Source organism: Squalius cephalus, assembly GCF_949319135.1.
Source record: "Squalius cephalus genome assembly, chromosome: 4".
Taxonomy (NCBI): Eukaryota; Metazoa; Chordata; class Actinopteri; order Cypriniformes; family Leuciscidae; genus Squalius; species Squalius cephalus.
Window position 1 is genome coordinate 35,064,365 of NC_137125.1, and position 15,748 is coordinate 35,080,112.

The 15,748-nt window shown below is 35.7% G+C and overlaps 1 protein-coding gene across 7 annotated transcripts in view; it reads right to left on the bottom strand.

Annotated features, from left to right (window-relative positions):
• Positions 1-251: 251 nt before the first annotated feature.
• celsr1a (cadherin EGF LAG seven-pass G-type receptor 1a) overlaps positions 252-15,748 on the bottom strand; it is a 99,113-nt gene continuing 83,616 nt past the window's right edge. For 2 of the 7 annotated variants that reach the window (XM_079868476.1, XM_079868471.1), the window contains 13 exons: positions 15,481-15,607; positions 14,892-15,092; positions 13,356-13,530; positions 11,072-11,184; positions 10,890-10,969; positions 10,672-10,798; positions 9,732-9,857; positions 9,386-9,480; positions 8,196-8,296; positions 7,807-7,962; positions 7,470-7,697; positions 2,039-2,303; positions 252-445 (listed from right to left, as the gene is read on the bottom strand). In XM_079868476.1, coding sequence (XP_079724602.1) covers positions 421-445; positions 2,039-2,303; positions 7,470-7,697; positions 7,807-7,962; positions 8,196-8,296; positions 9,386-9,480; positions 9,732-9,857; positions 10,672-10,798; positions 10,890-10,969; positions 11,072-11,184; positions 13,356-13,530; positions 14,892-15,092; positions 15,481-15,607 — 1,819 coding nt within the window. In that variant the 3' untranslated portion in view covers positions 252-420. Of the gene's footprint in view, positions 446-2,038; positions 2,304-7,469; positions 7,698-7,806; positions 7,963-8,195; positions 8,297-9,343; positions 9,481-9,731; positions 9,858-10,671; positions 10,799-10,889; positions 10,970-11,071; positions 11,185-13,355; positions 13,531-14,891; positions 15,093-15,480; positions 15,608-15,748 lie in introns of all 7 variants that reach the window. The other 5 variants (XM_079868472.1, XM_079868475.1, XM_079868474.1 and 2 more) reach the window with 5 other exon arrangements.

Sequence of the window (15,748 nt, forward strand, 5' to 3'; positions counted from 1 at the left end):
TTTTCAGCATTCTGTGATCAGAAAATGTCTCTGCACAGTTTCAGCCTTGTGCGATCGTACAAAATTACGTACAAAACAACTTATGTGTCTCTTCAAGTCCACCTGTCAATCAGTCAGAGCGTGTCGCTCGGCATGCTGGGATGGTTAAATTCCCACGTTTGGCACTACTTCTTCGCTGACCCGGTCTTGCGTATTTAGATACATTCCCTTATTCTTTCCTTATGGTTCATTTAACAGGCTGACATCTGCAGTAATACTGTTCTCCGATGGAGCCTGGACCCCAGGGACATGCTGGAGAGCAAGGTGCGCCTATAAGGAGGGTTTTTGTGTAATCCACCTTTGCTTTCCACCTTCCTCCCACTGTCAAGGGCTGATATCCGTCCCTCACGAGGGCAGAAGTTCCTCAGGTTTCCTGCTGGGTCAAATTGATGTTTCATTACTGCCGCTGTAGTGAGCAGAAAAGGGAGAGAAAAGGAAGGAGGATACATGCGGGTTAGGAGGGTGTTCTGTTGGGATACAACAGCCGCATGCCACATGGACAACAGGTGTAAAGAAGACGCTTTTTGTTTTCGGGACACATGCTCCAACAGACAAAAGAGCTGAACAGAATCAGAGGGCTCAGGTTTCAAAAACATGCAAAAATGAACATCTATAATCTAGAAATATCTGGCACTAGTACTTTGGTATCAAGTCGGAAATGTAATAATACCAGTCTTTGTTCAGTATCGTTCGGTAGTGTCACTACGGTTTAAACATGCACAGTAAAGTTGCAACAAAAATATTCATGTGCACCTACATCATATGTTGATTTTACACATATACGTTATATAAATACATAGGGGGGCAACAATATATCGTGTCACAATATATTGTAATACAAAAATCCAACAATATGTATCGTGGATAGTGATAAAAATGTATTGTGTATAAACTTCTGTGTGAGTAAAAAATTCAAGTTCTCAGAGTTTTAGTGTCGGTACTACATTAAAGTACTATATATAATGTTGAATATTATGTATAATAATGCAGTGGGGGAATATTTTTGGGTCCTGATGATGCCAAATGTCTGTTACCAGTAAAAAGTGGCCAACGTTATTTTGAATATATCTAGTCTATGACAGACTGCAAGCATATTCGTCTAAAATAATTCTGGTGCTAATTCTTCATGAATATTTTTATTCTGGTGTCACTATTGTCCTGTGCATTGGGTTACCAGCCCAAGTCAAAGCATATTCATTTACACGCACAATGTAATATAAAATTTAGCATTTGAATCAACAGAACATTTTTTGTTAACCTTTTACCATGTCCTGCGATAATATCGTATCGTGAGTTCAGTATCGTGATATGTATTGAATCGTGACATGAGGGTATCGTTACACCCCTATAAATATATAATAATCACACTTTCTCTAGGAAGAACAGTGAAATGTCACTAAGAAATAAAGAAATCTCTAGTTTTTTTCAGTAACACTTTACAATAAGGTCTCATTTGGTAACATTAGTTAATGCGTTAACTAACAATGAGTAATATGTTTTCATAGCATTGATTAACCTTTGTTAATGTTAGTTAATAAAAAAATACAATTGTTCACTGTTAGTTCAGGGTGCATTAAATAATGTTAGCAGAAATGTATTAGCAAAAATGTTGAAATGAACTAATATTAAATAAATGATGTAGAAGAACTGATAACTAATGTAGTTAACAAATGTTTATAAATGTAAAGTTTATATAGTTAAGTGTTACCCTTTTTTCGTTTGACCTGGACAAATTTTAAACAATTTCTAAATATTTCACTAATTTGTTTTTGAGGTAGTATCAAAATTGGTATTATGATATTTCACTGGTATTAGTATCAACTAATAATGCAATTATTAATAGTATATTAGAATGAACCCTCATGCAATTTATAACCCATTACTGAACTGCATTTATTTTTGTAATTAAAACCAAACAAATAATAATAATAAAAAAAAAAAACGGTTACCAAAAGATAGGTTTGGGTGAAGCGAGGTGAAGTGTGAAAGAACATCTTACTCAGAGTCTGAGTGGTTGCCGCCGTTGACGGTCACTGATTTCAGATTCATGGCCATGCCGTTCTGCTGTTCTCGTGGTGGGACGAGCGGTCGATGAGGGGGCTTGATGAGGACGTTGTGGCCATTCCCCCCATCATTAGAGGCTATAGAGGGGGCTCTGGAGGAGATGGTGGGGGGATTGTAGTCCGATAACTTCTCCCGAAGTTTGTTTTTCATGTTTTTGTCTGTCAGCGGAGGAGGATATGAGATCTTATTCTTCAAAATACCTATGAGAAGAAAGTACATGAGGATATTAGTATATACTGTATGTAAAACGCATAGCAACAAAATCTTTTTTTTGACTATATTTCGTGAGCTTAGAATTATAAGGTTCTATCTCCACTTTTGGTCGAAATTGAGTTTTTGACATAATCTGATCCATTAGGTGTTTATTAATGCCTGTGTGGTGTTATTTTTGTAAAAAAAAAAAAATTGTTAGTAGTTATTAATAAAATAAAAAGGTTCCATCTCACAAAACATAAACCGAGTTGGGATTATAAGGTTCTATCTCCAGTAGATTCAATATCCAATCAAAACCCTGAATGAACACGGACGGACCAATCAAAACCCACCTCTTAGCTCTGTAGCCTGGACACAGAGCTAAGGGCTGGACATTAGCCTGGACATTTGAAGCCGGCGAAAGATGGCATTTCCATCTTTCTATCTTTTTTTATAACGAATCAATCGTTCTTTCTTTCTCTCTATCTATCTATCTATCTATCTATCTATCTATCTATCTATCTATCTATCTTCAAACTGTTTCTATCTGTCTTCAAACTTTATCTATCTATATATCTATCCTTAATAACTAATCAATCTTTCTTTCTTTTTTACTAATCTCTTTCTTTCTTTCTTTCTTTCTTTCTTTCTTTCTTTCTTTCTTTCTTATCTTTATTTCTAGAACTAATCTATTTTTCTTTCTACTAATCTATATTTCTTTCTTTCTTTCTTTCTTTCTTTCTTTCTTTCTTTCTTTCTAACTAATCCTTCTTTCTTTCTAACTAATCTATCTTTCTTTCTAACTAATCCATCTTTCTTTCTTTCTTTCTTTCTTTCTTTCTTTCTTTCTTTCTTATCTTTATTTCTAGAACTAATCTATTTTTCTTTCTACTAATCTATATTTCTTTCTTTCTTTCTTTCTTTCTTTCTAACTAATCCTTCTTTCTTTCTAACTAATCTATCTTTCTTTCTAACTAATCCATCTTTATTTATTTCTTTCTTTCTTACTAATCCATCTTTCTATCTTTCTAACTAATCCATCTTTCTTTCTTTCTTTCTTTCTTTCTTTCTTTCTTTCTTTCTTTCTTTCTTTCTAATATATCTTTCTTTCTAACTAATCCATCTTTCTTTCTTTCTTTCTTTCTTTCTTTCTTTCTTTCTTTCTAACTAATCCATCTTTCTTTCTTTCTTTCTTTCTTTTTTCTTTCTAACTAATCCATCTTTCTTTCTTTCTAACTAATCCATCTTTCTTTCTTTCTTTCTTTCTTTCTTTCTTTCTTTCTTTCTTACTAATCCATCTTTTTATCTTTCTAACTAATCTCTTTCTTTCTTTCTTTCTAATATATCTTTCTTTCTAACTAATCCATCTTTCTTTCTTTCTTTCTTTCTAACTAATCCATCTTTCTTTCTTTCTAATCTTTCTTTCTTTCTTTCTTTCTTTCTAACTAATCCATCTTTCTTTCTTTCTTTCTTTCTTTCTTTCTTTCTAACTAATATATCTTTCTTTCTAACTAATCCATCTTTCTTTCTTTCTTTCTTTCTTTCTCACTAATCCATCTTTCTATCTTTCTAACTAATCTATCTTTCTTTCTAATATATCTTTCTTTCTAACTAATCCATCTTTCTTTCTTTCTTTCTTTCTTTCTTTCTTTCTTTCTTTCTAACTAATCCATCTTTCTTTCTTTCTTTCTTTCTTTCTTTCTAACTAATCCATCTTTCTTTCTTTCTAATCTATCTTTCTTTCTTTCTAACTAATCTATCTTTCTTTCTAACTAATCCATCTTTCTTTCTTTCTCTTTCTTACTAATCATCTTTCTAACTAATCTATCTTTCTTTCTTTCTTTCTTTCTAATATATCTTTCTTTCTAACTAATCCATCTTTCTTTCTTTCTTTCTTTCTTTCTTTCTTTCTTTCTTTCTTTCTTTCTTTCTTTCTAACTAATCCATCTTTCTTTCTTTCTAATCTATCTATCTATCTATCTATCTATCTATCTATCTATCTATCTATCTTTCTTTCTTTCTTTCTTTCTAACTAATCTTTCTTTCTTTCTAACTAATCCATCTTTCTTTCTTTCTAATCTATCTTTCTTTCTTTCTTTCTTTCTTTCTTTCTTTCTTTCTTTCTTTCTTTCTTTCTTTCTAACTAATCCATCTTTCTTTCTTTCTTTCTAACTAATCCATCTTTCTTTCTTTCTTTCTAACTAATCCATCTTTCTTTCTTTCTTTCTTTCTTTCTTTCTTTCTAACTTATCCATCTTTCTTTCTTTCTTTCTTTCTTTCTTTCTTTCTTTCTTTCTTTCTTTCTACCTAATCCATCTTTCTTTCTTTCTTTCTTTCTTTCTTTCTTTCTAACTAATCTATCTTTCTTTCTAACTAATCTATCTTTATTTCTAACTAATCCATCTTTCTTTCTTTCTTTCTTTCTTTCTTTCTTTCTTTCTTTCTTTCTTTCTTTCTTTCTTTCTAACTAATCCATCTTTCTTTCTTTCTAAATAATCCATCTTTCATTTTTTAAAATGTTTCAGAGCACAGAGGGGGTGGGGTGGAAAGGGATGAAAACATAATTTTCATGATGTTACACAATATTTTGTATGTTTTAATCTACTAAATGAACGGTTTTAATGTATGTAAGATGCTTCCTAAATGTTTTTACAGTACAAAGGAGTGGGGTGTAGTATGTGAAGAAAAAAATTTTGTTTAGCTGTAATTTGTCCATGTCCATGTTCTTTGAAAATAATTTTTTTTTTTTTTTTTACAAACTTGCTTGGCTTTGATGTATACTATACTATACTATTATTATATTATATTATATACTACAAGCTGTGTGTTTGTATTATAAATATATAAATTGATTAAAATCAATGGTTATATACATTTATTCTTTGAAATGTGGGGTTTTATTTGTAAAAGTGGAGATAGAACCTTATAATTCCAAACAGAATCAGAGCTCTCAGAATTATAAGGTTCTATCTCCATTTGGGCCATCTTAAAAAATCCCATTTCCAAATGTGCCAGGATTTTGATATTCTATCCTCAAAGTACCTGTTGGGTGATGGTCTTGTTGAGCTATAATAGTAGATTATACTACATAACAGTTTTGCCAGCTGGGATGTAAAAACTTTGATGCTCAATATCTCAGAACTACCCTAAACGGAGATAGAACCTTATAATTCTAAGCTCACGATTTCCTTAAGCCTCTGAATTTCTTTGTTTAGGGGTCACACTTGGCTCCCTCATGGTCAAGTGTCCGAAGCCTTGAAATGTAACTCTTTTTTTTTTTTCAGGAAAATCAATACATACAATACATTATTGTTCGATAATATTTTTTTATTATTATTTAGAATTTTGAGGGGATTTTCTGAAACTATGCAATATTTATTCCATTTTCCATGAGTTATTTTTTCCATTAGAATTAATATATATATAATATAATTCAACGGCCTGAAGTCAATTATTCCGCTTATACTACAGTTACCACACCTCGAAACATTGTTCAGATTATGTATTTCAAGACGTTTGTAAAGTTTTTGTCATTAAAACGCTCTTGTATGTAGGACTAATTTCTTACGCATCTAATCCCATGCCTCCGTTGCTAATTCCAAAACGTCATTTTAGAGTTAGTAACGGAGGTTTGAGCCACTGATAGCAGAATAATGCTGGGGACACACGACTAGCTGACACATTCTCTGACTGTTTTCATCGACTGCAGCAGATTTTAAACACCGACTTTGAACACAGACTGAACGCGCTGAACACGCGTTTGGGCATGATCAGTCATCAAATTACATTTATAACCGGCATTAAAGTGTGTCCTCGGCTCGGCTTTATGCAGTTATTAGAGAGAGATGTTGCAATAATGAGACAGAAAAGCATGTGCGTCAATATTATTATTTATTTATTAATTCAATTCGTTTTAATTAATTCGTTCATTCTTTTTTTTCTATTATTGACAGATGACAGTAGACTAGCCAAATAAATGAAAAAAAAGGCCTTTTAACAAGTAAGGCCTATCAATAATTATTTATTTGTTATATTATCTGCAATAAAAATCCGTGCTGCAGGACTATCCATTTATTTAGCCTATATTCAGATTAATTTTTTATTGAATATAGATAGGACTATACTTTATTTATTAAAATTAATCTGCATGTTTCCATTGATTGTGAAGCTAGACATTGAAAATTGCAGATCAAGCGCATGGGGCTAAATGCTTTTTCTTGTTATGAATTGTATCCTATTTTCCGTTATTACCGTTAACTACGCGAAGTGATATGGAACTGTAATGCGGTCAAGACCTGCCTGGAACTACTTTAGCTGTGCGTTTCCCTGAAAATAATGCACACCTTAGAATGTTCGTCAACCAATCAGATTCAAGCATTCAACGGCCCTGTAGTATATATATATATATATATATATATATATATATATATATATATATATATATATATATATATATATACATTTTTTATATATATTATTAGACATAATTTCTTAATTTTATTAGGTTTTGCACTTAGATATTTAAGACATTCTAAAATACAACTTTTTGTCAAGGTTTAGATATATTTTTTGTTAGATAAGTATCAGGTTTTGCATTATAATTACAATCAAACATTAAAATTTGGTTAGAAAGGGAACAGATGGAAAGCATTTTTGTTACTCAGTATTTGATAATTAAAAAAAATTAACAAAATAAGAAATGGATAATTCTTCTTGGCTGTGCACTTGTTTGCACCGTGGCTGATTTGTAGTTTGTACCACCAAAAGATTCTCTGAGTTTTCGAATTTCCCACTAATTTCCTATGTCATTTACATGTACATATACAGTATTTACATTTTTGATAGTGAAGGAGCCAAGAGTGACCTTTTTTTTTCTACCCTTTAACATATCCGAATCATTTCCATGATTTTTTGTGTGTTCACATAGCTAATGCGACAAAAGTCACCAAGTGTCATTCCATTCAGATGAAGCAAAAAAGTTACAAAATTCTAAACGTAAAATTGCCAAGAGGGTTTATTTTTTTATTATTATTATTAATTATTTATTTATTTATACATTTACAAATTTTCTTTTATTTTGCACTTCTTTCTTTCTAAATTTTATAGTAAAAAAAAAAAAACCCTGCTGAACTGGTGTTTTACAGTTAATAAAAGTGTTAATTTTCCACTCTTACCTTTCCTCTGTTCAGGCTGGTGGTTGCTGTTGGCTTGAACGGAGGGTGTTGGGTGGTCTTTGTCCTGAGTGCTCTCTCCGGTGTGATTGAGTTTATTTTCCTGATGGAGCTCCACACTGACTTTGGTCTCCACTTTCAGTCTCTCTGCCCCTCCGGCATCTTCACTGTCACTGGCTGTCATGGCTTCAATCGGCCAGTAGGGCTTGACATGATTGGACACCGTGTCCACTGAAACACAAAAGGCGGGGTTAATGTTATTTGACACTTCAATAACCTGCAAATACATCCATAAATATTTTAGATTTCCATATTGAATGTAATTATGAAAAACAAATACCATCTTTTGTACCCTTTGGAGTGCTGTGTAGTGGTTGTCTCTCATTATTCCACTTTGGCTTCATGTCAATGTCTTCATCATCACTGTCGGACGAGTGAGAGGAGGCGTACGAGCTGCTGTGTTCGTCTACAGAGAGCTCGCTGTCCGAATCTGAGTCTGAATACACACAACCTTACGTCAATCTCAGAATTAGAAAGATACATACAGAAGCTCAGATACATACAGAGCTTATGTATCATACATACTCACATACATACAGAATCTAAGAAAATGTATCAACACATTTTGTATATATTTGTTAGAATATAGATGTCACACTACCCTAGTCTACATGTGGATAACAGGCGTTAAGTATATATCAATGTTGGCTTGGTAAAGTTTTTTCATACCATCTGCTTTAGTGCCGTTATGGAAGAGTGAGCCGTCAATGTCAGTGTGTCCGGCTTTAGCATTTCCAGATGAAACACTGGGCTTCTGACCCAATTCATCCCTGTGTAGGAGTGAAAGAAGGAGAATGAGAGGGATACAAGACAGATGCCCCTCACATGACCTCTACACAGTGAGATTAGATTCGAGTGAAAAACAAAATAAAATGAAAAATGTCCCATATATGACCAATCATCCTGTGTTGACTTGCTCAAATTCTTGTTATTTAAAGGTTCAGCTTCATAAAATTGAGTCTAAACTTGCAAAATTTCACTTAATTACATGCCCAAGATACGACTAGCTTTTAATATACATATACATGCATAAATACATGCAAGTATGGAGTTGCTACTGCTAATAGACACACAGATACACTGCTGTGAGCATGTAAGATATACTGCTGCTGCATAAATAGACATACATAAACCCCATATCAGATCTAGGCAGGTGGAGCTGGGGGAGGAGGAGGGGTTCAGAGGAACTGCTGAAGGACTAGCTTACAACAAACAATGAACCAGACTGTTTAAATGTTGAGCAAGCAACAATCTCATTGGCTGCAAGATAAGCAGAATCCTATCAGCTTGTGCCATGCGTTACTGATGTGATTGCTTGCAGATTTCATGTAAAGGACTAGAGTTTCATGACTGAACTATGTAGTTAATTGGGAGGTCATTCTGCTAGTATGCAATGCTAGCAACAAGCTTGCAGGGAGGTGTTCTTACAATATAGCATCGAATACATCATAATACTGAATCCTGTCAGCAAATTCCTATTATTTACACATAATGATGAGTGGATTGCGCAAAATAATCTATACACAGAGCATTTGAGATGTCACAAGGTTGCATTCAGTGTATACAATGAGACGGATGTTAACACACGACATTCATGGATACACATGCAGGGACAGGTTAGAGTTTGTGTACATTATCGCAGCACTGCAAAGCAAAGCAGAAGCCATGCACATTTGTTCATGCATATGAAAAGAGAAGAGTCAATTAAAAAAGATTCAATCATTAAAGCTATTGAGAAATGTCAAGTAGGATAGAAAGAGAAAGTGAAATGTTACATAATAAGCGTGTAGCGCCGTGCCCAAGCAGTAGCGTGTTACCTGTGTGTGTAAGTAAGGTAGCTGCTGTGACTCTTAGCTGACCTGACTGTGCTCTCCAGAGACACCGTCGACTCGCCGATGCCCGAGCGGAACATCGCGCCGTCCTCCATGTACGTGTTATTGCAGTTCAGAGTACGCTAAAGACAGAGGAAGAGCACAGTACTGTAAATCAAGTGAAATAATACATTTCCAAATGCCAGACCACTTCATAGCAAACTTCTTCCTTTAAAACATGAAATTATTTTCTTATTGCTTGCAAATTACATAACTGAAATTACTTGGTTAATTCATTTTCTACTAGACAAATTGACTAACAGCTGTTTTCAGATGCATTAAGGATAATTCATGTATAAATATTGAATCATTTATATGTGTTACAGAAACTTACCGTCAGTAGGGTGGTGCGCGTGGTGCTGGACTCATCAGGTAACTGTTTCTTTCCCGTGAAAACGTTCTTCAGATGTTTCCTCACCTCTTTATTGAACACGATGTAGAAGAAGAAAATGAATATGCCCTGAAAAACAGAAACAGGAAAAGGAAACCTGTCTGTGTTAGTTATTTTTGTTTTACGTGTTACATGTTTTTTGAAAATAATTATTTAGCTTTATTTTTTTCAGTTTTTTTTCAGTTTTACCTTTACTAATTTTAGTACTTAAACTTATACAGCTTAAACTTTTTTATTCCAATTAGCTGATAATGCAGGGGTTCTCAACTCTGGCCCTCGAGGTCCTCTATCCTACAGATTTTAGCTTCAAACTTACCTTCCTGTAACTTTCTAGGGCTATAATCTGGCTTAAAGGGATAGTTCACCCAAAAATTAATTAAAAATAGATACAATTAATTAAAATTAGCCCATGATTTACTCACCCTCAAGTCATCCTAGATGTATATGACATTCTTACGCTTTAGGTGTAAGTAGACTGCGTATGGCCGTTTGGCTGGAAGCTAGAATTTTACTTTGTAAAATGTTAAATATGGATATTTTTCTTACACAAACGCATGGTTTCACTTCAGAAGGCATTTATTTACCCCCCGGAGCCATGTGGAGCACTTTTATGATGGATGGATGCACTTTTATGGACTTCAAAACAGAAACAGCCATTCACTGCCATTATAAAGCTTGGAAGAGCCAGGACATTTTTTAATATAACTCCGATTGTATTCTTCTGAAAGAAGAATGTCATATACACCTAGGAATACTTGAGGGGGAGTAAATCATGGGCTAATTTTTCATTTTTGGGTGAACAATCCCTTAGCCTTCTCTGTGAAACCGAGCCATAGTGATGCTTTCCTTATTTCCCTTTTTTCAGAAAGAGTATGACTGTTACCTGCAGACAGCTGAAGATGGCAAACAGATAGTGGAAGGTCATGACATCGCTGTTAACAGCCATTAAACCCAGCACCCAGGTGGCGCTAATGAGCAACAGGAGTAAGAAGGCCATCCGCATAGCTGGACTGGAGCACATGCAAAAACAAACCACAATGAGTACCACTATACTTCAATCCTCAGTAAATGCTCTCAAGGGACAGGATAACAACGTCTTACATGACCACGGACTTCTCATAGGGACGTTGTCTACGGCCACACGACGCCTTGGCTGCCAGCACAAAGATAACAACGTTGACCTGTTAAAGAGATTGTTTAACATTCAAGCAGTTAATGCAGGTAGAGAATTACACAAGACTGATAGTTAGAATGATCTATAGATGACTGACGGATGGACTTACCAGCACCACTACACCAATGGGTCCGGCAAAACTCCAGATGAGGGTGTCATGGACAGACAGCCAGCAGAAGTCAGGGTTTCCATATCCCTGAGGATCCAAACCCACAGCCAAACCTGATGGGACATAAACACCAACATGACTTTTACACCATCTTAAGATAACATGTGTTTCTCTGTAAAACTTACTTACTGCCACCATGCTGGTGAACGTGATTTTACCAAGTGCAACATGTGCCTGGATCAACATCTTTGTTGATCCTGGAACAACATTCCAATCAACCAATCAGATTTGGGGGACAAGCTTACAGTTTATGTCAAGTTTAGGCTTACAACCAGGTTTAGATACTTCTACATCAGTGTTATTCACCTATCACTATCCTCTAATTTTAGGGATAACTTAGGGGTAGAGTTAGTATTAGGGGTAAGGACAGAGTTATTTTTTCAGACAGGAAAAATGTCAATTTTTTCAGACAGGAAAGTTGTTCCAGGAACAACAAAATATGTTCGGTATGTCACGGTAACCCACAATGCTAATATTTTGTGGGTGGTTTCCAGGGAGTAGTAAATTGGTTGTTCCGAGTAATTTATAGGGGTGTTGCTTAGTAGTTGCTAAGGTGTTCTGAGTGTTTTTAATGTGTTGCTATGCAATTTACGCTGTTTGTAGTTGTTTTTAACACACTGCTAGGGTGTTGCTATTGTAGGTGGTTGCTAAGGTGTTGCTATGGTTTTCTAGGTGGTTGTTAAGGCTTTGCTATGCAGTTACTAATGTGTTCTGAGTGTTTTTTTTGTTGTTTTTTTTTGTTGTTTTTTTGCAATGCTGTTGCTAAGTTTTTGGGAGTGTTTTTTGTATGTGAATGCTACAGTTCAGGGTGGTTTCTAGGGTGTTGCTACTGCAGGTGATTGCTAAGTTGTTGCTATGGCGTCCTGAGTAATTGCTAAGTAGTTACTAGGGTTTTCTAGGTGGTTGTTAAGGCTTTGCTATGCAGTTACTAATGTGCTCTGAGTGGTCTTATTTTTTTGCAATGCTGTTGCTAAGTTTATGGACGTGTTTTTTAACATGTGAATGCCACAGTGTTCAGGGTGGTTGCTAGGGTGTTGCTATTGTAGGTGGTTGCTAAGGTGTTCTAAATGGTTTATATCCTGTTGTTAGGTAGTTGCTAGGGCTTTGCTATGCAGATACTAAGGTGTTCCAAGTGTTTTTTAAGTTGTTGCGATGCAGTTAAGTTGTTGGGAGTGTTGTATTTTAAGCTATTTCTATGTAAATACTACAGTGTTTCAGGGTGCTAGGTTGTTGCTAGTGTAGGTGTTTCTTAAGGTGCTCTCATTGGTTTAAAGCATATTGCTAGGTAGTTTCTGTTTTTTTGTGTGATTGTGATTGCTAAATAGCTTAGAACAGTTGCTATACATTGCTATGTGGATACCAGGGTGTTCTGGGTGGTTTCTAGAGTCTTGCTACAGTATGTGGCTGCTAAGGTATTCTGAAAGTTTTAGCTTGTTGCTATTTTGCCCTGAGTCATTGTTAGGGCTTTTCTAGGATATTCTACGGCGTTTCTAGGACATTCTACTATTACCAATGTGTTTTGACTGGTTGCTAGTATTTCTATGTGGATACTAAGCCTCCCCTATGTTTCGCTGATATTCTAAGATATTCTAGTCTCCAGATATGGTTTGGGTTCCTCCATTAACAGGAAAAGTCTGCTGAAATATTTAGCATTTTATTGGTGAACATGGTAAGTATGATCACTTAGAAAAGTAGCAGCACCACAATTTGAGGTCTGCATATCATTCATGTCCACAGCACCATTCCAGAAAGGAGTAAAGAAAGCAGGCAGCCATTCAATGAGCTGGGAGGAGCAGAGAGGAGTCGGGTCAGCCTCTATTATCTGTAGGATAGGGGCTTTTTCACTGCTTTGAGCATGTGCCAGTGGAGAAAGTGACACCCATTATGGAGAGCGGAGCCATTGGAGAGAAAACAGAAAAAGAAAGAGCGAGAGACCGAGAGGTAGTAATATGAAGACAATGGCGTCCTGTCTCATTCCCACAGGGATCACACAAACACACACCATCTAAAGGAAGGGGCGAGTCCAAGCCCGACAACATAAATGTGGCGGATTAAAAACATGTCCGATAGTCAAATTCACAAGCTGAAGGTGTGTATCTATGTTGACATTAAGGACATTCGCTGAGTGCATGAGCGTACAAATATGAACCTGCAAAGACGTTAGGTTGGGTGTACTGTATGTACATGAAATAGTAATTAGAGCATAGACTGAAGAGTGTCTGACCTGTAATAATAGCAGGGATCCCCCAGCCGATGGCGTAGTAGAAGCGCATGTGGCCATGGTTGATGTTTCTGACTTCGGTGAGCATGCGGTAAATGTGCAAACCCTCCACAAACGTCCAGGCAAACGTGCACATGTAGAAGTAGTGCAGGAGGATGGCTATCACCGTACACACAAACTACAGAGAGAGAGAGAGAGAAAGAGAGAGAGAGAGAGAGAGAGAGAGAGAGAGCATATTCTCATTATTGCAATACATTCAGATGCTTTACATAGATGAGTTTATATTATTACTGCAATACAGTATATTAGAAAAATAATTTACAATAACATAATAAAAGTTGAAATAATAGCAAAAAATGAAAATCATAAATTAAAGGCAGCACAACAAATACTGCCAAGATGTGCACATTTAAATTTAAGTGTATTTACATTTATACTTGGAGCAGAATTAGCATTTTTCATGCCATGATTTCTCTAGGTAATTTCAAAAGGGTTTTATGAACAGCATTTTACACTTTTAATGTGAATAGCCAAACTTGTTGGTAAAGCCTGTTTTCACTCTACTCACTCTAGCTTAGCGATTATCCTTAATAAAAGCACATTTGTGTGAATAGCATGCATTATTATTTGCAGTAAACAAGATTCAATTTGTTGCTATTTACACTTGGTCCAAATGAATTAAGTGTAAATAGTCTAAATAGTCTTTTTCACTTAGTCTAAATAGCTACTGCATTATGTTGTTATACCTGGGCATATTCTTGAAATTCAAGCACTTAAAGATCGGAGTAGATATACATGTCTTCTCTACAGAGTTAGACCTAAACAGTGTGTCCGACGTGTAGCAAGGCCTCACATATATTAAACTAATGTGAGAGTGTGTCGGTATAACTCTAGATCGACCCCTAGTACTCGCAGACACCAGTGGTGCCTCCATGAGAAAAATCTGCAGGAAAATGTGGAATTTGAACGAGCAAAATAGTGAGGATTTTAAAACTTCCATTCATGAGTGGTATTGCAAACATATTTTCATGTATAAAGCTTCTGTTGTTTCACATGCTGCAGCATCTATATAAAAATCTGAAGTATAAAATGCCGAAATCCAGTGAGTGCCACCAGAAAGATAGTGTCAAACCACATATAAATGGATTTACACCATTAAAGCTCTTCTCTACTCAGTGATGGATTGTCAAATACCCCAAATTAAAGCCACCTCACAGCAATCGTAGCCATTTGTCAAAGAAACCTCAACTATTTCCAGCTGTTAATTACAGACTTAAGAAAGTAATTAGTGGAATTTGAGAATGGGGATCTACATTCTGGATATTGCTGAGAGGGAAAACTACAACATGAGACTTTCTTGATGAGAAGACACCAAACCACATTTATCAAAATGCTCACTTGTGATTTAACGTGATGAAAGATCAAACCCATTTAGCCAGTCTTATAATTTCATGTGTGGTCTTTTGAGTTCCTGCTCGCTTTCATTTTACAGTATTTTGCAGGATTCACACAGTAATGTTCTGAAGAAGAGTTCCTCACCGGGTTGTCGGTCTGGTTGATTCCGATGAGGAAGACCAGCTCAGAGAAGAACAAGGCGGCCACCAGGTTCTTGTGGATGCTGTGGAGATTGGAGCGTAGTTTGTGCAGGATGGCCAGCAGGATGAAGGTGAGGAGGAGCGCCAGCAGAGAAGCGGAGACTGTGGTGTAGGTGACAATCTTCAGGGGAAGGACATCACCATGCTGACAGAATGAGAGAAAAAGTCGATAAAAGAATCAGAAAAATGAAAAAAAAAAAAACAGAAACAAAAATTCTGCCATCGTTTACTCTTATTTAGGCTTAATTTTTGGAACACAAATGATATTTTTAATATTCAATGATTGTTGCACAACCATTGACTATGCAATCGACATTTGCAAGCTTCCAAAAGATCATAAAGAGATTGTAAAATTAATCCAGCAAAAGTCTTGCTATATCACACATGAGAACCAGTGAGGTTTGAAAATGATGAATGTTTTCGTTCTGATGATGAACCTAAGTTAGGATGAATAAATGATGACTGTGTTTTCATTTTTGGGTGAACTCTCCCTATGAGTTATTAGGGCAAAATGGGACCCTTTTAGCCAGTACCTCTCTCTTGGAGATGTCCATAAGGACGGCAAAGCTGGTCAAGTGATTGCAATGGCAGCTGATGTGCGTGTGGTTCCTGGAAATGAGGTCACATCCTTTGGACGACCAGCCACCTGTGCCACCAACACTGACACACAAAGACATACCAGACCGGCATTAATCATCTACACACCAACAACTTACTGAAATAAGCATGCGGACTGATTTTTGAAATGCTAGTATTATCTGTTATTAAGTGTGAAAATGAATGTGTATGGAGGGGTTGTGA